The 23,377-nt window shown below is 44.8% G+C and overlaps 1 protein-coding gene across 1 annotated transcript in view; it reads left to right on the top strand.

The window, feature by feature from the left end:
- Positions 1-8,024: 8,024 nt before the first annotated feature.
- Positions 8,025-23,377, top strand: part of ZYG11A (zyg-11 family member A, cell cycle regulator) — a 59,205-nt gene continuing 43,852 nt past the window's right edge. Inside the window, exons 1-2 of the mRNA XM_002810813.4 lie at positions 8,025-8,240; positions 19,726-19,891. Of these exons, the coding sequence (XP_002810859.2) occupies positions 8,151-8,240; positions 19,726-19,891 (256 nt within the window). The 5' untranslated portion in view covers positions 8,025-8,150. The remainder of the gene's footprint in view (positions 8,241-19,725; positions 19,892-23,377) is intronic.

Raw genomic sequence — 23,377 nt, 5'->3', positions numbered from 1 at the left:
GTAGCTGGGACTACAGGTGCCCGCCACCACGCCCGGCTAATTTTTTGTATTTTTAGTAGAGACTGGGTTTCACCGTGTTAGCCACGATGGTCTCGATCTCCTGACCTTGTGATCCGCCCGCCTCGGCCTCCCAAAGTGCTGGGATTACAGGCGTGATCCACCACGCCCAGCTATGTGTCAGTTTAGCTGGGCCACAATGCCAGTATTTGGTCAAACAATACTCTGGATGATCCAGTGATGGTGTTTTTGGATGAGATTAACATTTAAATTGGTGGACTTTGAGTAAAGTAATTTGCCCTCCAGGATGTGATGGGCCTCATCCCATCAGTTGAGAGTCTAAGGATAACAAAATACTGACTTCTTTGAGCAAGAAGGAATTCTCCAGCAAATGGCCTTCTATTTGAACCGCAATATCAGCAATTCCTAGAGTCTCTAGCCTACCTGCCACTTTGTATATTTTGGACTTGCCACCCTCTATAATCGAATGAGCCAGTTCTGCACACACATACACGCGCGCGCACACACACACAGTTGTGTTTCTCTGAAGAACCCTGACAAATATCAAACTTGTAAATATGGTAATATTATTATGTACAACTTGTAAAAATGAAAATCTGAATGTAGGTAAGATTCTCATTACCTATTATAGTAAATGTCCTTTCATTTCAGTATCAAATGAGACTCAGTTACTAAGAGCAGCAGCAACAAGACAACACAAGAAAAACTTGCTTAACAAAAAAGCATAAGGAAGAGGAGGAGGAAGAAGAGAAGAAATGTATCATCTTACGTGACTGACCTGCAGGTCGAGCTTCCTGGAGAACTGGATCCACATCTCAAAAATACCACCAAGGCTTGGTTTCTTTCTTTTTTTGAGACTGAGTCTCGCTCTGTCCCAGGCTGGAGTGCACTGGCACGATCTCAGCTCACTGCAACCTCCGCTTCCTGGGTTCAAGAGATTCTCCTGCGTCAGCCTCCTGAGTAGCTGGGATTACAGGTGTGTGCCACCACACTCGGCTAATTTTTGTATTTTTAGCAGAGACGGGGTTTCTCCATGTTGGTCAGGCTGGTCTCGAACTCCTGACCTTGTGATCCGCCCACCTTGGCCTCCCAAAGTGTTGGGATTACAGGCCAACACCGCACCTTACCAAGGCTTTGTTCTACCTATCCCTCAGAGATGTCTTCTCCATGGGGTTTCATTCTCAGATACTGGTGTTACTATGGGCCATACATAGGAAGAAAAATTCCTTTAGCTAATATTGAACCAAACAAGTTGTTGAGCGCCATCACTTAAAAAAAAAAAAAAAAAAAAAAAAAAGGAAAGAAAAGAGAAAAATTAAAGAAAGGCCAGGCATGGTGGCTCACGCCTATAATTCCAGCACTTTGGGAGGCCGAGACGGACGGATCACTTGAGGTCAGGAGTTCTAGATCAGCCTGGCCAACATGGTGAAACCCTGTCTCTACCAAAAATACAAAAATTAGCCAGGTATGGTGGTGCGCGCCTGTAATCCCAGCTACTCTGGAGGCTGAGGCAGGAGAATTGCTTGAACCCTGGGACCCAGAGGTCGACGTTGCAGTAAGCCAAGATCCCACCACTGCCTCCGGCCTGGGTGACAGAGTGAGACCCTGTCTCAAAAAAATAATAATAATAAATAAAAATAAATTAAAAATAAAAAGCCATCCTTTATTCTTCCCTTTCCCCTACTTGAAGTTTTTGTTATGTTGATTGACTTAGCCACTTCTTAACTGAAGTGTTCCTTTCTTTCCCCATTACACTTTTATCTTCTAGTCAATCTACATCATAAAAGTCCAGCGAGTTGGTCTATCTACATAACTCCACAAATTGAGAAGTGGGAGCAAAGGGTGGAAACCTTGAGCATTCACATTAATCGTTTTCATCCCTTATAATTTAAGACTCTAATGCAGTCTCAAAATTCAGCCTTTATTTTGAAAAATAAAGCCAACTTTTGAAACTTATGAAAAAGCAGGCCGTAGTGTGGAGTAGCTATAAGAGCTCTTGGCTTCCAGAAGCCAGTCTTTGGAGCAGGCTTGGGGAGGTGATGCCGGTGGCCAGATGTTGAAGACTCCTGTGCTTTCAGTAGGATAGCTGTTTAAAATCATTTTGCATGGAAGCTAACACCTGTAATCCCAGCACTTTGGGAGGCCCAGGCAGGCAGATCACCTGAGGTCAGGAGTTCAAGACCAGCCTGGCCAACATAGTGAAACCCTGTCTCTACTAAAAATACAAAAATTAGCCGGGCATAGTGGCTCACAACTATTATTCCATCTACTCAGGAGGCAGACAGGAGAATCGCTTGAACCCAGGAGGCAAGAGATTGCAGCCAAGATCATGCCACTGCACTCTAGCCTGGGCGACAGAGTGAAACACCATCTCAAAAAAATAAATAAGTAAATAAATTCATCTTGCAGTGACTTGGTCAAGGATTGCCTCTGAAGAGTGTCTTCTAGACTGGAATGTAAATCTAAGAGATAAGAAAACAACAACAACAACAACAAACCTTATTCTTGTCCCTGAATATTAATACACATTATAAAAGGAACCATTTAAGGCCAGGCGCAGTGGCTCACGCCTGTAATCCCAGCACTTTGGGAGGCCGAGGCAGATAAATCACTTGAGGTCAGGAGTTGGAGACCAGCCTGCCAACATGGTGAAACCCCGTCTCTACTAAAAATGCAAAAATTAGCCGGGCAAGGGCCGGGTGTTATGGCTCCTGTGTAATCCCAGCGGCTTGGGAAGCCAAGGCGGGTGGATCACCTGAGGTCAGGAGTTTGAGATCAGCCTAACCAACTTGGCGAAACCCCATCTCTACTAAAACTACAAAAATTAGCTGGGCTTGGTGGCAGGCACTTGTAATCCCAGCTACTTGGGAGGGTGAGGCACGAGAATCACTTGAACCCGGGAGGCGGAGGTTGCAGTGAGCCAAGATTGGGCCATTGCATTCCCACCTGGGTGACGAGCAAAACTCTGTCTCAGAAAAAAAAAAAAAAAAATTACCCTGGCATGGTTGCAGGTGCCTGTAATCTCAGCTACTCAGGAGGCTGAGGCAGGAGAATCACTTGAACGCTGGAGGCAGAGGTTGCAGTGAGCCGAGATGGTGCCATTGCACTCCAGCCTGGGGGACCTAGCAAAACTACATCTCAAAAAAAAAAAATCTTGTAGGGAAGATAATTATCCTCAATTTTTCAGATGAAGGGAAACCTACTGAGGTCAAATGACTTGCCTCAAATCACACAGGTAGCAAATAGAGCAACTTGTAGATTAAACATCCACACTATTTTTTCTTAATTTTTGTTTAAGATGTGCCTGGCAGGGCACGGTGGCTCACGCCTGTAATCCCATCACTCTGGGAGGCCCATCACTTTGGGAGGGTGAGGTGGGCAGATCACCTGAGGTTGGGAGTTCAAGACCAGCCTGACCAACATGGAGAAACCCTGTCTCTACTAAAAATACAAAATTAGCCGGGCGTGTTGGCAGATGCCTGTAATCCCAGCTATTCCGGAGGCTGAGACAGGAGAATCATTTGAACCCAGGAGGCAGTGGCTGCGGTGAGCCGAGATCATGCCACTGCACTCTAGCATGGGCAACAAAAGTGAGACTCAGTCTCAAAAAAAAAAAAAAAAAAAATGTGGGAGGGGTCTCGCTATGTTGCCCAGGCTGGCATCGAACTCCTGGACTCAAGCACTCCTCCCACCTTGGCCTGCCAATGGGATTAATTAAAAGCTTGAGCCACTGCACCCAGCCCAAACCTACACACTATCTTGCCATTGGATTTCCTACTCTGTGGAAAACATGCAGCTTTGTTTTTGTTTTTTGTCTTTTTTTTTTCCTTTTTGTGGAGAATGGGGTCTCGCTATATTGCCCAGGCAGGTCTCATACTCCTGGGCTCAAGCTATTCTCCTGTCTCTGTCGCCCTAAGGGCTGGGATTACAGGCATGAGCCACTGCGCCTGGCAACTTGCTGCTTTGTATAATCTCAGTAGAAGGGCCAGGCACGGTGGCTCAAGCCTGTAATCCCAGCACTTTGGGAGGCCGAGGTGGGCAGATCACAAGGTCAGGAGATCGAGACCATCCTGGCTAACACGGTGAAACCCCATCTCTACTAAAAATACAAAAAGTTAGCCAGGCGTGGTGGCGGGTGCCTGTAGTCCCAGCTACTTGGGAGGCTGAGGCAGGAGAATGGCATGAACCCGGGAGGCAGAGCTTGCAGTGAGCTGAGATTGCGCCACTGCACTCCAGCCTGGGCGACAGAGCAAGACTCCGTCTCAAAAAAATAAAAAAAAAAATAAAAAATAATCTCAGTAGAATATGAGGAAGAAAGGATAGCCAGAAGCCCTCCAAAACTGATTCATAAAATAAAACACATAATTGATTTTTTCTTAAACACAGAGTATCAAAAGACACAGGACAGGGTACCCAGATAGACTGTTCTGTGCTCCAAATAATAACAACAATAATTTCATTTTTTAAATTTATTGTTATGTATTTTTTATTTTTGTTTGAGATAGAGTCTTGCTCTGTTGCCCAGGCTGGAATGCAATGGCACAATCTGGGCTCACTGCAACCTCTGCCTCCCATGTTTAAGCAATTCTCCCGCCTCAGCCTCCCGAGTAGCTGGGATTACAGGCATCTGCCACCACGCCGGGCTAATTTTGTATTTTTAGTAGAGATGGAGTTTCATCATGTTGGCCAGGCTGGTTTTGAACTCCTGACCTCAGGTGATCCACTCACCTCGGCCTCCCAAAGTGCAGGGATTATAGGCATGAGCCACTGAGCCCAGCCGATTTTATTTATTTATTTTTTGAGACACAGTTTCCCTTTTGTAGCCCAAGCTGGAGTGCAATGGCACAATCTCAGCTCACTGCAATCTCCACCTCCCAGGTTCAAGTTATTCTCTTGCTTTAGCCTCCCAAGTAGCTGGGATTACAGGCTCCTGCCACCCCGCCTGGCTAATTTTTGTATTTTTAGTAGAGACAGAGTTTCATCATGTTGGTCAGGCTGGTCTCGAACTCCTGACCTCAGGTGATCAATCCACCTCGGCCTCCTACAGTGCCGGGATTACAGGAGTGAGCCACCACGCCTGGCCAATAACAATAATTTTAAAAGCAAAACCTCTCTGTAGGTTATTTGCCCACAAGCAGCACTTGGCTCCTGGCCTTAAAAATGCCAGGAGAAGACTGACAATCAGGCTACCGCTTTGTGCCCATGACAGAAACGGCAAAGCCCATTTTTTTATTTTTATTTATTTTTTAAGAAAGGGAGTCTCGCTCTGTCGCCAGGCTGGAGTGCAGTGGCGTCATCTCGGCTCACTGCAATCTCCGCCTCCCGCGTTCAAGGAATTCTCCTGCCTCAACCTCCTGAGCAGCTGGGACTACAGGTGCAGGCCACCATGCCCAGCTAATTTTTGTGTTTTTAGTAGAGACGGGGTTTCTCCATGTTGGTCAGGCTGGTCTCAAACCCTGACTTCAGGTGATTCGTTCGCCTTGGTCTCCCAAAATGTTGGGATTACAGGTGTGAGCCACTGCACCCGGCCACTTTTATTTACTTATTTTTACTTTTTGCAACAAAGTCTTGCTTTGTCACCGGGGCTGGAGTGCAATGGCGCAATCTCAGTTCACTGCAACCTCTGCCTCCTGGGTTCAAGCAAATCTCCTGGCTCAGCCTCCCAAGTAGCTGGAATTACAGGGATGCGCCACCATGCCCAGGTAATTTTTTTGTGTATTTTTAGTAGAGATTGGGTTTCACTATGTTGGCCAGGCTGGTCTTGAACTCCTGACTTCAGGTGATCCACCCATCTCGGCCTCCCATAGTGCTGGGATTACAGGCGTGAGCCACCGTGCCTGGCCTCATGTGTTAAGTTTTAAATTAATTGGTTTAATAATAAGAGGTTAAATAAAATATTTTGTCAGAAAAGTGAAAAACATTATGCCTTTTATTTAGTTCATGTGACTTGGGTAATCTTTGGGAAATAAAGATGGGTTTAAAGATTATTGATAAAATACAAATGTCTTCAAAATGTAAACATGTGGTCAAAATTATGTTCAAATATTAGGTTTGCTAAATGCTTTAAGGTCATAAACTGCTTCCTTGGCTTTTGAAAATTGTTTGACTTGCCTGCTTTCCAGCTCGGTAAGGCCTGGGACTTACGGAGTTGGCCACACCTCTAGCTATGCTGGAAATAGTCAAACCTTATCAGAACATAACTTACCAGGTTTTATATTAAAGTTAAAATTGCTGAAATTCACACTTCAGCTGTAATAGGAAATATCCTCTCCGTTGGGCAAAAGCCGAGAAAATGACTTTGTAACTTTCCTTCATCCTCATCATTTACGTAGGACATACCCCAAGTAGAGGGTATTTAAACTCCCAAAAATTCTGTAACGGGGCCTTTGAGCCCCAATGCTCGGGCCCACTCCCACATTGTGGCACTGTGGAGTGTACTTTCATTTTCAATAAATCTCTTCATTCCTTCCTTGTTTGTGTGTTTTGTCCAGTTCTTTGTTCAAGACACCAAGAACATGAACACCCTCCACCGTTAACAAAAGCATATTGGCGGGGCACGGTGGCTCACGCCTGTAATCCCAACATTTTGAGACGCCGAGGTGTGCGGATCATGAGGTCAGGAGATCTAGACCATCCTGGCCAACATGGTGAAACGCTGTCTCTACTAAAAATACAAAAATTAGCCGGGCGTGGTGGCGCGTGCCTGGAGTCCCAGCTGCTTGGGAGGCTGAGGCAGGAGAATCACTTGAACCCAGGAGGCGGAGGTTGCTGTGAGCTGAGATCGCGCCACTGCACTCCAGCCTGGGCGACAGAGCGAGACTCCGTCTAAAAAAAAAAAAAAAAAGCATATTGATTGGACTTGCAGTGAGAAAACCCAATTTTGACTCCCAGGTTGGCCACTCATCAGCTGGCTAAAAAACGTGTTGTCTATTCAACCTGTCAGTTCTTCAGTTTCCTTGTGAGTAAAATGGGGATGATACCTACAGCACAGGATTTTTTTTCTTCTTGTAGTAAGTGGATTAAATAAAAGAATAAATAAATGAAAGAAAAGCATTAGGCAAAGTACTTAAAAATAATTTTAACATCTGAATCCAATCCACTTATCAAGGACTTGCTATGTAAAAAGCATTGTGATGTGTTTTACATACATTATTTAATCCTTACATTAACCCTGTGAGATAAAGCATTCTCATTCTATTTTACTGATGAGGAAGTTGAGCTTCAGACACATCAAGAATCTTGCTCCAGGTTCTCAAACAGTAGATGGCTGAGCGGGCATTCTAATTCAGGATTCAAACTCCAAGGCTCATGCTCTTGAGAACTTTCCTTTTCCAAGGTATTGCTTTTTCTTAAATTAGCTAATGTGTACTAACTTGTGGAGTTTCTTTCCTGGAGAAAGTTAGAAGGGTCTCTCGGGGTTTCTTTCTTGGAGCAGGTTATAAGGGTCTTCTCGAGTACTTTTTAGGTAACAAGAAAGCTAAATAGTTTTTTTGGTAGATACTTGCCAATATTTTGTATTCGTTTTATATTTGATTTATCCAGAGACTCTAAGGAGTTGAAACAGAGAGGACCGTTAGACAGGTGCTGTTGCCAGATTTTTAGGGGCAAAGTCTTTGAAATATATATTTTAATGTATGAAAGCTTTAAAAAAATATACATATATAGAAATAATGAATATGTGTGTGTGTGTGTGTGTGTGTGTGTGTCTGTGTGTGTGTGTGTGTGTGTGTGTGTACAGTATTCCCCAAACCTACACAGCCGGTCCTCGGGGAATATCCTCTCAAGCCCTGAGGTGCGGGTCTGGGAAGGAGTGGGTGAGCGGCTGGGTCGTGGCAGGTTGGTCTGGGGAGGCTGGGGAGGCGGGAGGAGAACGGTTGGCCCCGGCGGCGGCGTGTCGGGGGGCGGGTGGGGCTAGGAGGCCGCCCGGGGGGTGGGGTCTGCGGCGGGCCGGCCCCCGCGTGCGCGTCGCCTCGCCGGGCATTTCAAAAGCTTGCCGGCACGGCGCGGCCATAGGTCCGTGTACCTTGCAGGCGTGGTGGGCGCGTCCTGGCAGCCGCCCGCCTGGTTTTCGCGGGATCTGGGTCCCGGCTCGACGCCGGCTCTCTTTTTGACGCCCCGCCGCCGGGGTCGCCATGGTTCATTTCTTGCACCCGGGCCACACGCCCCGGAACATCGTCCCTCCTGACGCTCAGAAGGATGCCCTGGGCTTCTGCGTGGTACAGGTGAGCACCAGGGTGCGGGCGGCGACGCGGACCTCGGCGCCACGTCCAGCTCCGGCGAGCGCGGCGAGTCTCCTGGGACGCTGCTGAGGCACTTGCTGGGGAGTGTGGCCCGCGCGGGGCTGCGGTCTAGATGCCGAGCCCCTTCCAGGCGCAGGCGTCGCCGCGGAGGTGCGTTGCGGCGGGAGGCGGCCTGGGCGCCGCGGGGCGGGGGGGGCTTTTCTGCGCCGGGCGAAGCGCGTGGGACTTGCGCCCTGAGGCAGCGCGGGGAGAGCGTAGTCCCAGAGACCCGGGCGAGCCTCCTCAGGATTCCTCGCCCCAGTGCGGGCTGCTGTAGGTGCAGGGCACGGCACTCGGCTTGGCCCGTAGTGGACGGCGTTTTTGCAGTCAGGAACTCAAACGCCGCAAACCTTGACCGTTTCCCCACCCGTGTTGTGGACGCGGCGCCCCGCGGAGGCGGTGACCCTTTGGCCGCTACCACCTGAGGCCTTTGGGCCCGGGGCCGGGCGAGTAGCTTAGTCCGGCTGGGGGAACTGGAACCCGAAGTCTGAGAATCTTTCATTTCCGCGCGTCCGCCCCCATCTCCGTCCGGTCCCCGTCTCCGTCCCGTCCCCAGCCTTTGCCGAATGCCTGTTACTCTTAGCTCTGGACAAAATGCAAACCCAAAGAATGTGTGTTTAGCGCCTGCTGTGTGTCAAGTGTCGCCTTTCTTTTCTTTCTTTCTTTTTTTTTTTTTTTTTTTGAGACGGAGTCTCGCTCTGTCACCAGGCTGGAATGCAGTGGCGCGATCTGGGCCCACTGCAACCTCCGCCTCCCGGGTTCAAGCGATTCTTCTGCCTCAGCCTCCCGAGTAGCTGGGACTACAGGCGCCCGCCACCATGCCCGGCTCATTTTTTGTATTTTTAGTAGAGACGGGGTTTCACAATGTTGGCCAGGATGGTCTCGAACTCCAGACCTCGTGATCTACCCGCCTCGGCCTTCCAGAGTGCTGGGATTACAGGCGTCAGCCACCGCGCCCGGCCAAGTGTCACCTTTCTAAAGCAGTCTGGTAACCTCTAGTCTTTTGTAGGCTTTGCTAGGCTCCATTTTACCGATGTAGGGAAGTTGGGAGCTCTGAAATTTAGTTGACTTGCTCGTGAACTTGAATTTCACCTCAGGTGTTCAGACCTCTGGCCCCACTTTGGAAAAAACCCGTCAAGGGCCACCCTTGGGGAACTCGAGGGTTTGAGTGGTGAAGGCTCGACCCAAAATTTATAGAGAGAAGGAAATGTTCTGATTAAGGTTGTGCTTTACATATTAACGCCTTGTTGGAAGACTTTGTGCCCTGCAGTGATCTAGCCTGTAATCTTTTGAACTCATTTAGAAAAGTTGTTATATAATTTGTGGATTTGTAATTAATGGAAAACTTGGATTTTTTACGTGTGTACTAGCATCGTCTCAAGCACATTTTTTCCTGCTTGGAATCGAAACAAGATTTCTTTGCAAAAGTACTCACACCCATTTTCTCTGTCTAGTTCTGGGTATATCTCATTTTCTTTGTTAAGGATCTTATTTATTTTTAATTAATTATTTTAATTACACAAATATTGCATGAATACTTTTTTCCCTATGAAACATACATACAGTTATTTCCATTTATGTCATTTTAACCTTCTCTTAGCAATGTTTTGTAGTTTTTAATATAAAAGTCTTTTCACATTTTGTTAAATTTGTTCCTGTTCTTGATACTATTGTAAATACTTTTTTTTTTGAGACGGAGTCTCCCAAAGTGCTGGGATTACAGGCAGGAGCCACCGTGTCCGGCCAGCAAATACTTTTTAAAACTTTATATTACCTTGTGTATATATAAGAATACATAAAATTGATTTTTGTATATTGATCTTGTATCCTACAGCCTGGCCAAAGTCACTTAGTTGCTTTATTTTTTTGTAAATTTTTAAAGATTTTCTGCCCAGTCATGTTATTTTCTTTTTATCCTTTTAATTTTTTATTTTTAATTAAGACGGTGGTTTCCCTATGTTGCCCAGGCTGGTCTTTGAACTCCTGGGCTCAAGTAATCCTCTTGCCTTGGCCTCCCATATCCTTTCAGTTTTTTTGCTTCATGAATTTTGAAGCTATTAGTAAGTTCATATGCATTTAGGAATGTTAATTCTGCTTGATGAATTGGCCCTTTTATCATTAAGAAATGTCCATCTTGATCTCTAGCAATATTCTTGTCCAGATGCCTCATTTTTTCTGACAATGTAGTCACTCCAGTTTCCTTGTGTCTAGTGTTTAACAACTGTCTTTATGTTTTAAATTGCGTCTCTTGTAAACAGCAGTCTTGCATTTGTATGTAGCCTAATGGTCTGTGCTTTTTTTTTTTTTTTTTTTGAGACGGAGCCTTGCTCTGTCACTCAGGCTGGAGTACAGTGGTACAATCTTGACTTACTGCAACCTCCGCCTCCCGGGTTCAAATGATTCTCTCGCCTCAGCCTCCTGAGTAGCTGGGACTACAAGTGTGTGCCACCATTCCTGGCTAATTTTTATATTTTTGTATTTTTGTAGAGACAGGTATTTTTGTAGAGGCGGGGTTTAACCATGTTGTCCAGGCTGGTCCTGAACTCCTGGCCTCAAGCGACCTGCCCACCTTGGCCACCCAAAGTGCTGGGATTACAGGCGTGAACCACTGCACTCAAACTTTATTTTTGAATTTTTTTTTTTTTTTAACAGAGGACAAGAAAGTAAATATTTTAATTTTTTTAATTAAAAAATGTATTTTTTTAATTGATTTTTGCAGGGAGGAGAGAGTCTCACTGTGTTGCCCAGGTTTGAGTGCAGTCTGCGATCATAGCTCATCCTCCCTCCTCAGCCTCCCTAGTAGCTAGACTGTAGGTGTGCACCACCATGCCTGGCTGTTTTTTATTTTTCGTAGAGGCTGAGTCTTGCTTTGTTGCCCAGGCTAGTGTCAGACTTCTGGCCTCAGCCTCCCAAAGTTCTGGGATTCGAGATGTGAGCCACCGTGCCCGGCCATTCTGTGCTTTTTAATTAGAGTAAGTATAATTATCAGTATTGTTGGGGTTAGGTCTACTGTGTTGCTATATATGTTCCATTTGTCTTGTTTTTTCCTTTTCTTTTGAATTATTTAGAAAATACCATGTTCTCTTTTGACTTAGTAGTTCTCTCTTTCTCTCCCTTTCTCCTTCTTACTCTTTAATGGTCACTCAAAGGTAGCTGTTTTCAAAGTGTGGACCCCAGGACCTCCAGAATCCCATCTCTTCCATTAGCCCACCTATTAATGAAATTTGCAAAAATGTAAAACAGTGTTGCTGTTCTCAACTAAGCTAGTTTTTAATTCTTTTGGAAATTATGGCTTTTTAAATTTATTTATTTTTTTATATATGTATATATTTTGAAACAGAGTCTCACTCTGTTGCCCAGGCTGGAGTGCAGTGGCATAATCTTGGCTCACCACAACCTCCGCCTCCCGGGTTCAAGCGATTCTCCTGCTTTAGCCTCCTGAGTAGCTGGGACTACAGGTGCGCGCCGCCATTCCTGGCTAATTTTTGTATTTTCAGTAGAGATGGGGTTTCACTATGTTGGCCAGGCTGGTCTTGAACACCTGAACTGATGATCCGCCCACCCTGGCCTCCCAAAGCACTAGGATTGCAGGCAAGCCATTGCGCCTGGCCAATTATGGCTATTTTTAAAAATGTTATCTATGTTAACATGCTCTGGGTTTTTAATTTTTTCTAAGTGAATTAATGTATATTTTTAAGATTGCTAAGATTTAATTTTTAACGTGGTATATGTTGATAGATATAACCCAATTTTTAAGAGTGTAGAGTGGTACTGGGACCAAAAAGCTTGGGAGCCACATCTCTAGGCTTTAAAATTACATTTTTGTCTGTTCACATTTACTTTTTTTTTTTTTTGTTGCCCAGGCTGGAGTGCAGTGGTGCAATGTCAGCTCACTGCAAGCTCCACCTCCCGGGTTCACGCCATTCTCCTGCCTCAGCCTCCCCAGCAGCTGGGACTACAGGTACACGCCGCCATGCCCGGCTAATTTTTGTGTTTTTAGTAGAGACGGGGTTTCACTGTGTTAGCTAGGATGGTCTCAAACTCCCGACCTCAGGTGTTTCGCTGTTGTTGCCCAGGCTGGAGTGTGGTGGCGCGATCTCGATCTCGGCTCACTGCAGCCTCCGCCTCCCAGGTTGAAGCGATTCTCCTGCCTCAGCCTCCTGAATAGCTGGGATCATAGGTGTGCACCACCACACTAATTTTTGTATTTTTAGTAGAGACAGAGTTTCACCACGTTGATCAGGCTGGTTTTGAATTCCTGACCTTGTGATCCTCCCACTTCGGCCTCTCAAAGTGCTGGGATTACAGGTGTGAACCACGGTGCCTGGCCTAATTTTGTATTTTTAGTAGAGACAGGGTTTCTCCATGTTGGTCAGGCTGGTCTCGAACTCCCGACCTCAGGTGATCAGCCCGTCTTGGCCTCCCAAAGTGCTAGGATTACAGGCATGACATGAGCCACCGTGCCCAGCCTGTCATTTTTTTTTTTTTTTAGCTTAAAGAACTTTTAATATTTCTCATAGCATATGAGCTGGCGACAAGTTGTCTCTGCTTTTGTTCATCTGAGAATATATTTCATTTTCATATTTGAAAGATGTTTTCATGGCTCTGACAGTGTTTCCCCTGTACTGTACTTTTTTTTTTTTTTTTTCCTTGAGACGGAGTCTTGCTCTGTTGCCAGGCTGGAGTGCAGTGGCGCGATCTCGGTTCACTGTAACCTCTGCCTCCTGGGTTCAAGTAATTCTTCTGCCTCAGCCTTCCGAGTAGCTGGGACTACAGGTGCGTGCCACCACGCCTTGCTAATTTATTTATTTATTTATTTTTTTGAGATGGAGTCTCGCTCTGTCGCCTAGGCTGGAGTGCAGTGGGGCGATCTCAGCTCACTGCAAGCCCCGCCTCCCGGGTTCACGCCATTCTCCTGCCCCAGCCTCCTAAGTAGCTGGGACTATAGGCGCCCGCCACCATGCCCAGCTAATTTTTTGTATTTTTAGTAGAGATGGGGTTTCACCATGTTAGCCAGGATGGTCTCAATCTCCTGACCTCGTGATCTGCCTGCCTCAGCCTCCCAAAGTGCTGGGATTACAGGCGTGAGCCACCGCGCCCAGCTATTTTTGTGTTTTTAGTAGAGATGGGGTTTTACCATATTGGCCAGGTGGGTCTTAAACTCCTGACCTCGTGATCCGCCTACATTGGCCTCCCAAAAGTGCTGGGATTACAGGCGTGAGCCACTGCACTCGGCCGACATGCTTTGTTTTGGTGACAATTCAGTGATCATACCTTTTTTTTTTCTGTGTCCACTGCCCCATCATAAGCTTTTTCTCATTGTTGGTTTTTAGAAGTTTCCCATATTGTGCTTTTTTTGTTTATTCTGCTTTGGGTCTATTTTGCTTCCGAAATCAGTGGGTTTATATCTTGCATCTGATTTGAACTTAAAAAAATAAAATGACGTAAAATAAAGACAGACTGAGTCTTGCTTTGTTGCCCAGGCCAGTCTTGAGCTCTGGTCTCAAGCAGTCCTCCCACCTCAGCCTCCCACACTTTGTATTTTTAGTAGAGACGGGGTTTCTCCCACACTTTGGGAGGCTGAGGTGGGCAGATCACCTGAGGCCAGGAGTTCAAGACCAGCCTGGAGAATTTCTACTAAATATACAAAAATTAGCCAGACGTGATGGTGAATGCCTGTAGTCCCACCTACTTGGGAGGCTGAGGCATGAGAATGGCTTGAACCTGGGAAGTAGAGGTTGCAGTGAGCCGAGATCATGCCACTGCACTGCAGCCTGGGCAGCAGAGCTAGACTCTGTCTCAAAAATAAAAATAAAATTAAAAGTAAAAAAAAAAAAATGGAGACATCAAATTTATTTTACTATTCTTTGCACTCAGTGAATTAACTATATTTCAATATAGTTAAACCACAAAGCAATTTTATAGGTTCCAAGTATAGGACATTGTCCTTATTAAGTATTTTTTGTTAAAATATTCTTTCACAATTCTTTTGGAGTTTCTTTACTTCTTTTTTTTTTTGAGACCGAGTCTCGCTCTGTCGACCAGCTGGAGTGCAGTGGCGTGATCTCACCTCACTGCAACCTCCGATTCCCTCGTTCAAGAGATTCTCCTGCCTCAGCCTCCTGAGTAGCTGGGATTGGGATTATAGGCATATGCCACCACGCCCAACTGATTTTTGTATTTTTAGTAGAGATGGGGTTTCACCATGTTTGCCACGATGTTCTCGATCTCCTGACCTTGTGATCTGCCCACCTCAGCCTCCCAAAGTGCTGGGATTACAGGTGTGAGCCACCGCGCCCAGCCTCTTTACTTTTTTTGAGACCAAGTCTTGCTCTGTCACTCAGGCTGGAGTGCAGTGGCACAATCTCTGCTCACTGCAGCCTCCTGCCTCCCGGGCTCAAGGGACTCTCATGTCTCAGCCTCCTGAGTAGCTGGGATTTACAGGTGTGCGCCAACGTGCCCAGCTAATTTTTTTGTATTTTTAGTAGAGATGGAGTTTCACCATGTTGGCCAGGCTGGTCTTGAACTCCTGGCCTCAAGTGATCTGCCTGCCTTGGTCTCCAAGCGTGCTGGGATTACAGGCGTGAACCACTGTGCTGGCCTAGAGTTTCAATTATACATTTCTTTTTTTTTTTTTGAGACGGAGTCTCCCTCTGTTGCCCAGGCTGGAGTGCAGTGGCACGATCTCGGCTCACTGCCAGCTCCGCCTCCCCGGTTCACGCCATTCTCCTGCCTCAGCCTCCTGAGTAGCTGGGACTACAGGCATCCGCCACCACGCCCGGCTAATTTTAAAAATATTTTTAGTAGAGACGGGGTTTCACCGTATTAGCCAGGGTGATCTCCATCTCCTGACCTCATGATCTGCCCGCCTCGGCCTCCTAAAGTGCTGGGATTACAGGCGTGAGCCACCGTGCCTGGCCTCAATTATACATTTCTAACAGGCTGCTTAAGATTGGTTAAGAAGTGCCTTAATTGGGGCACCACGGTTTTCAACTTTTTTCCCAACCTTTTTCTGTTTCAGTTTGAGTCATTTCTATTGTCCTGACTTCATCTTTAGTGATCTCTTATTTTGTAGTTCTGATCTGCTGATAATCCTATCTGCTGTTTTTTTCTTTTGAGACATAGTCTTGCTCTGTTGCCAGGCTGGAGTGCAGTGGCACAATCTCAGCTCACTGCAACCTCCGCCTCCTGGGTTCAAGTGATTCTCCTGTCTCAGCCTCCGGAGTAGCTGGGACTTACAGGCGCAAGCACCGCTACGCCCAGCTAATTTTTTTTTTTTTTTTTTTTTTTTTGAGACAGAGTCTCATTCTGTTGCCCAGGTTGGCGTGCAGTGGAGTGATCTCAGCTCACTGCAACTTCTGCATCCCAGGTTCAAGCTATTCTCCTGCCTCAGTCTCCCAAGTAGCCAAGATTACAGGTGCCCGCCAATACACCCGGCTAATTTTTTGTATTTTTAATAGAGATGGGGTTTCACCATGTTGGCCAGGCTGGTCTCGAACATCTGACCTTGTGATTCGCCTGCCTCAGCCTCCCAAAGTGTTGGGATTACAGGCGTGAGCCACCGCACCCAACTTCTAATTTTTGTATTTTTAGTAGAGACGGGGTTTCACCATGTTGGCCAGGATGGTCTCGATCTCCTGACCTTGTGATGTGCCCGCCTCAGCCTCCAAAAGCTCTGGGATTACAGGCGTGAGCCACTACGTCTGGCCTGGTGTATTTTTTCAACTCTAGATGTTTCCTTTTGGTCTTTTTCATATCTTCTGTTTTTCTGTTGATTCCATATTTGTTCTTTTATTGTGTTCATGTTCTGTTTTAAACCCGTGAATTATAATAGCCATTTGAAATTCTTGTCTGTTAGGTTATTTCAGTTATTTTGGGATTTATTTCTATTGACTTCTTTTTCCTGCTTCTCATGTCTGATATTTTATTGTAAGCTGAACTTTATGGATGCTACTTTGAGTGTCTATATATATTTTGCAATTCAGAGACTTTAAATTTTTTTTTTTGAGACAGGGTCTCATTTTGTCATCCAGGTTGGAGTGGAGGGGCGCAATCACGGCTCATTGCCTCACTGCAGCCTTGACCTCCTGGGCTCAAGCAATTCTCCTGCCTCAGCCCCCCAGGTAGCTGGGACTCAGGCACACCCTACCATATCTGGCTAATTTTTTCGTATTTTTTATGGAGACGGGGTTTTGCCATGTTTCCACATCTGGTCTTGAACTCCTCAGCTCACATGATCTACCTGCCTTGGCCTTTCATGCTGGGATTACAGGTGTGAGCCACTGTGCCCAACCAGGAGACTTTTCATATATGTGTGCATATATGTGTAACCATTACCACAGTCAATTTATTATTATTATTATTTTTGAGACAGGGTCTCACTCTGTCACCCAGGCTGGAGTGTAGTGGCGCGATCTGGGCTTACTGCAACCTCTGCCTCCCGGGTACAAGCGTTTCTCCTGCCTCAGCCTCCCGAGTAGCTGGGATTACAGGCACGAGCCACCACCTGGCTAATTTTTGTATTTTTAGTAGGGATTGGTTTCAACATGTTGGCCAGGTTGATCTCGAGCTCCTAACCTCAAGTGATCAGTCTGCCTCTGCCTCCCAAAGTGTTGGAATTACCGGTGTGAGCCACCATGCCCAGCCCACAGTTTATTTTATTATTTATTTTAATTAATTTATTTATTTTATCTTACTTATTTTATTTTTTATTTTTTGAGATATAGTCTCACTCTGTTGCCCAGGTTGGAGTGCAGTGGTGTGATCTCCGCTCACTGCAACCTCCACCTCCCTCGTTCAAGTGATTCTGCTGCCTCAGCCTCCTGAGTAGCTGGGATTACAGGCACCCGCCACCATGCCTTCCTAATTTTTTTTTTTTTTTAATGATGGAGTCTCGCACTGTCACCTGGGCTGGTGTGCAGTGGCACAATCTTGGCTCGCTGCAACCTCCGCCTCCCGGGTTCAAGTGATTATCCTGCCTCTGCCTCCTGAGTAGCTAGGATTACAGGCGCCTGCCACCACTCTCGGCTAATTTTTCGTATTTTTATTAGAGATGGGGTTTCACTATGTTGGCCAGGCTGGTCTCGAACTGCTGACCTCATGATCCACCCACCTCAGCCTCCCAAAGTGCTGGGATTACAGGCGTGAGCCACCGTGCCTGGCCAATTTTTGTATTTTTGGTGAAGATGGGGTTTCACCATGTTGGCCAGGCTGGTCTCGAACTCCTGACCTCAGATGATCCACCCACCTCATCTTCCCAAAGTGGTGTGATTACAGGAGTGAGCCTCTGCACCTGTCCCGACAGTTAATTTTAGAGCAACTTTTTTTTTTTTTTTTTTTTTTTTTTTTGAGACAGAGTCTGTCACCCATGCTGGAGTGCAGTGATGCTATCTTGGCTCACTGCACTCTCTGCCTTCTGGGTTCAAGGGCTTCTCCTGCCTCAAGGCTCCTGAGTAGCTGGGACTATAGATAGGCATGTGCCACCATGCCTGGCTAATTTTTTATTTTTAGAACAGGGGGTTGCTATGTTGGCCAGGCTGGTCTCAAACTCATGACCTTAAGTGATCCACCCGCCTCGGCCTCCCAAAATGCCGGAATTAACAGCTACCAGGCTTGGCCAGCCTTTCTATTTTGTAGAGGAGAAAGGCATTTTTTGCCTTACAATAGGTTTATGTCCCAATAAAACCCTTGTAAATTTAAAATATTCTGAGTCCAAAATGCATTTAATACACCTAAGCTATCAAATATAGGTTAGTCTGGCCCACCTTAAATGTGCTCAGAACTCTTACATTAGCCTACAGTTGAGCAAAATCATCTAACACAAAGCCCATTTCATTATAGTGTTGAATATCTCATGGAATTTATTGATACTGACAGTGAAAAACAGTGGTCATATGGGTACTCACTGTTAACATACACAGCTGAAAGCACGCTGGGCCTGAAGAATGTTTGAAGCATTGAACTAAAAGTTAATTGCTGGATGATGGAGAAGCTACATCAACAGGGTCACCAGTTGCTCTTCTAAGCATTGGAGCCCATTGACACTTGTTGATGGTTTAGCAGGCATAGTGTTCAAGAAGATACCAAGTATTGGTTGTTCACCCTTGTGATCGTGTGGCTGACTGGGAGCTGCAGCTCACTCTGCTGACCAGCATTGAAAGAGTGTCATATTATGTCACTAGCCCGGGAAGAGATCAAAACTCAAAATTTGAAGTATGGTTTCTACTTTATACCATTGTAATTCCAAAAATCATGAGTCAGGGACTATCTGTACATGCCTTTATATCCTCACCTTACTGTCAGTTTCTTACAGTTTCATAGGACCTTGACTGTATCACCGTTGTGAGATTGTGAACGGTTTTGAGAATAGACACATGATAATCAATGAATACGTATTTTTTTGAGTGAATGACCATGTGATCTCTGCTTGGAGTGTCCCAAATGTTGCATTGAAATTGTCAGATTTCTTGTTTGTATTCTTCACTAAACTTTAGCTTTAAAGGGACTAGAACCATATCTTACCCATCTCTGTATTTTCAGCGGCTAGCACAGAACAGGTGATAAGTAAAGGATTAAGAGAACTTAATATTGGGGCCGGGCGTGGTGGCTCATGCCTGTAATCCAGCATTTGGGGAAGCTGAAGTGGGAGGATCTCTTGATACCACGAGTTTCGAGACTAGCTTGGACAACAAAGTGGGACTGTATAATAAACGTACAAAAAATTAGCTGGGCATGGTGGCATGGGCTTGTAGTCCCAGTTACTCAGGAGGCTGAGGTGGAAGGATCACCTGACTGGGGAAGTCAAAGTTGCATTCGTCTGTGATTGTGCCACTGCACTCCAGCCTAGGCGATAGTGAGACCCTGTTTCAAAAAAAAGAAACAAAGAACTTAATGTTTTTCAAGATACAATATGTTCTCTCTGACTATGGCTTCAGTATATGTGAATTCAGCCAACTTTGGATGGAAAATATTTGGGGAAAAATACCTGCATCTGTACTGAACATGTACAGACTTTTTTCTTGTCATTCTGTAAACAATACAGTATAAAGGATTTACACTGTATTAGTGTTTATAAGTAATTTAGAAATGATTTGTAGTATATGAGAATGTCTGCATAGGTTATAGGCAAACATTACACCATTTTATATAAGGAGACTTGAGCATCTGTGGATACTGGTCAGAGAGTTCTGGAACCAATCTCCTGCAGATTTTGAGGGACAGCTGTACAACAGAAAGGACAACAGATTAAATTTTCCATTCAGTTAACAGTTGGAATGAGGTGGTTTCGTTACATATAAATCATTATTAGAGTATGAAGGATGTATCTTCAGATACCCTCATCAAGTGGAATATGTATGGCATGACCAGTTTTATGTTGAATTCTTGCAGATGTATTCTAACAAAGTTTGTTTGGGGTTTTGTTTGCTAGGAAGAGGCATCTCCCTACACTTTGGTCAACATCTGCCTGAATGTCCTGATTGCTAACCTGGAGAAATTGTGTTCTGAAAGACCTGATGGAACACTGTGCCTTCCGGAGCATTGGAGTTTCCCTCAGGAAGTAGCCGATCGATTTCTCAGGGTGATGACTTGGCAAGGTAGTGATAAGGCTTCTCTAAAGTCAGCTCTTGCAGTACTTTACTATTTGAAAAGCACTTTCACACACAATTTCTATTGTGATTCTCACAAAGTATTTCCATTTCATTTGTCTGGAAGTTGAGACTCACTCTTTCTGGGATTCCATGATGGAAAGTCTTCTAGGCTAGCCCTGCTATTGAATTGGTTTTCCACTCTTCACTTACTAAGTTATCATTCATCCATCTGCTCTCTAGCTTTCTTTTTTTTTTTGAGACGGGAGTTTCTCTCTTGTCGCCAAGGCTGGAGTATGGTGGCACAATCTTTACTCACTGCAACCTCCGCCTCCTGGGTTTAAGCGATTCTCCTGCCTCAGCCTCCCGAGTAGCTGGGATTACAGGCGCCCACCACGCCTGGCTGATTTTTGTATTTTTAGTAGAGACGGGGTTTCACCACATTGGTCAGGCTGGTCTTGAACTCCTGACTTCAGGTGATCCGCCTGCCTTGGCCTCCCAAAGTGCTGGGATTACAGGCGTGAGCCACTGTGCCCGGCCTGCTCTCTAGCTTTTTCAAAATGCTCTTGCTGTAGTCTTGTTTACCATTCTTTTCATTATGGTTATGAGTCTTACCTCCCATTGTAGCTGGGCTTAAAGAACTCCACTAGAAAAATAAAGGAAAGAAAAGGGCATTTTATTATTTATTTATTTATAACCTGGGATTACAGATGTGAGCCACCATGTCCGGCCATAATTTTTGTATTTTTGGTAGAGATGGGGTTTCACCATGTTGGCCAGGCTGGTTTCAAACTCCTGACCTCAAGTGATCTGCCTGCCTCGGCCTCCCAAAGTGCTGGGATTACAGACGTGAGGCACCGTTCCTGGCCCATAATCAATTTTAGAACCTCAAACTTTCCATCACCTCAGAAAGAAACCTTGTGCCCGTTAGATTTTACTTCCCTTTTCCCACATCCCTCCAGCCCTAAGCAACCACTAGTTTACTTTCCATCTCTACAGATTTGCCTATTCTGAACATTTAATATAGATTAAATCCAATATGTGGCCTTGTGTGCTGAACTTTTTTCATTTAGCATGTTTAAGGCTCACATTGTGCAACACGTATATCTGTACTCGTTCCTTTTTATAGTCGCATATTCTACTGTATGGACATACCACATTGTATTTATCTGTTTTTCGGTTGACGGACATTTGTGTTGTTTTCACTTTTGGGCTATTATGAATAATATGCTACCATAAAGATATATGTACAAATTTCATTTTTAAACTTAAAAAATTTATTCTAAACTTTCTCTGCTCTATGTGAATCTGCAGGAATGTGTAAGAGTTTCTATGTGGACATAAGTTTTCATTTCTCTGAGTGAAATTGCTGGATCAAATGGTAACTCATTATCTTTTTGAGGAACTGCCAGACTATTGTTTGTGGCTGTACTATTTTACGTTCCCACCAGCAGTGTCCAAGAGTTCTAATTTCTGTACGTTCTCACCAAGACTCATCTGACATTTTGATTATAGCCATCCTAGTGGACGTGAAATAGTATCTGCTGTGCTTTTAATTTGCATTTCCCTAATGACTTACGGTGTTGAGCAACTTTTCATGTGCTTATTGGCCATTTGTGTCTTTTTTTTTGAGACAGAGTCTCTATTGCCGAGGCTGGAGTGCAGTGGCGCGATCTCTGCTCACCACAACCTCCGCCTCCTGGGTTCAAGTGATTCCCCTGCCTCAGCCTCCCCAGTAGCTGGGACTACAGGCGCTTGCCACCATGCCCAGCTAATTTTTGTATTTTTAGCAGAGACGACGTTTCACTATGTTGGCCAGGCTGGTCTCGAACTCCTGACCTTGTGATCTGCTGGCTTCAGCCTCCCAAAGTGCTGGGATTACAGGTGTGAGCCACTATGCCCGGCTTCTTTTTTTTTTTTTTTTTTTTTTGAGACAGAGTTTTGTTCTTGTTGCCCAGGCTGTAGTGCAATGGCTTCCCAAAGTGCTAGGATTATATGCATGAGCCATTGTGCCTGGCCTGTATATTGTATATTACATTAATTGCTTTTTGGATGTTCACCAACCTTGTATCCTTTGGACAAATCCCACTTGGTCATTTTTGTGTGCTACTGCTTTTTTAGTTTTGTTTTGTTTACTCTGCTCGATAATGTTTTTGTTTTTGTTTTGTCTTGCTCTGTTGCCCAGGCTGGAGTGCAATGGTGCTATCATAGCTCACTGCTGCCTTGACCTCCTCAGCTCAAGCAGTTTTCCCTCCTCAGCCTCCTGAGAAAAACACAACTTTGAACTGTGCAGATCCATCCATACACAAATCCTTTTCAGTAAATATACTGCAGTTTTTTTTCTTCGTAGCATAGAAATATCAAAAGGTAAGAAAAGGATTTGTCATGAATATATAAAAATATACTGCAGCACTCTTCATAATAGCCAAGATATGGAGTCAATCTAAGTGTCTATCAATGGAGGAATGTATAAAGAAAATGTGGAATATACACACAATAGAATACCATTCAGCCATAAAAAAGAATAAAATCCTGTCATGTGTGGCAGCATAGATGAACCTGAAGGACATTATGTTCAGTGAAATAAGCCAGGCACAGAAAGATAAATACTACGTGATCTCACTCATGAAATCTAAAGAAGTTGATCTCATAGAAGAAAAGAATAGAATAGTAGTTACCAGAGGCTGGGGAAAGGAGGAAGAAAGGGGAAATAGGGATAGGTTACTCAACAAGTACAAAGTTAGAGTTAGAGTTAGGAATAAATTCCGGTGGCCTATTACACAGTAGGGTTTCTATGATTAACAATAATGTATTATATATTTCAAAATAGGAGAGGATTTTGAATGTTCCCGCCACAAAGAAATGATAATGTGTAAGGTCATGAATATACTAAATACTTTGATTTGATGATCACACAATATATATATGCATATAGGAATATCACACTATACCCCCAAATATGTACAGTTAAGTATCAAAAATAAATAAAATGCAAAAGAAATGAAAGCAGGAGCACAATTACTACTGACCTTATAGAAATGAAATGGATTAGAAAGGAATACTATGAACAAGTGTATGCCAATAAATTTGATAACTTTCTTGAAAGGGACAAGTTTCTAGAATAACACAAACTAAAATTTTTACACATATCTTTATGGTAGCATAAAGGCTGAGGCAGGAGAATCAGTTGAACCCAGGAGGCGGAGGTTGTGGTGAGCAGAGATCGCGCCACTGCACTCCAGCCTGGGCAATAGAGACTCTGTCTCAAAAAAAAAAGACACAAATGGCCAATAAGCACATGAAAAGTTGCTCAACACCGTAAGTCATTAGGGAAATGCAAATTAAAAGCACAGCAGATACTATTTCACGTCCACTAGGATGGCTATAATCAAAATGTCAGATGAGTCTTGGTGAGAACGTACAGAAATTAGAACTCTTGGACACTGCTGGTGGGAACGTAAAATAGTACAGCCACAAACAATAGTCTGGCAGTTC

This window comes from Pongo abelii, chromosome 1 (genome assembly GCF_028885655.2).
Source record: "Pongo abelii isolate AG06213 chromosome 1, NHGRI_mPonAbe1-v2.0_pri, whole genome shotgun sequence".
NCBI classification, from domain to species: Eukaryota; Metazoa; Chordata; class Mammalia; order Primates; family Hominidae; genus Pongo; species Pongo abelii.
The sequence above is the reverse complement of the archived record's forward strand: the minus strand, read 5'-3'. Positions and strand labels throughout refer to the sequence as shown.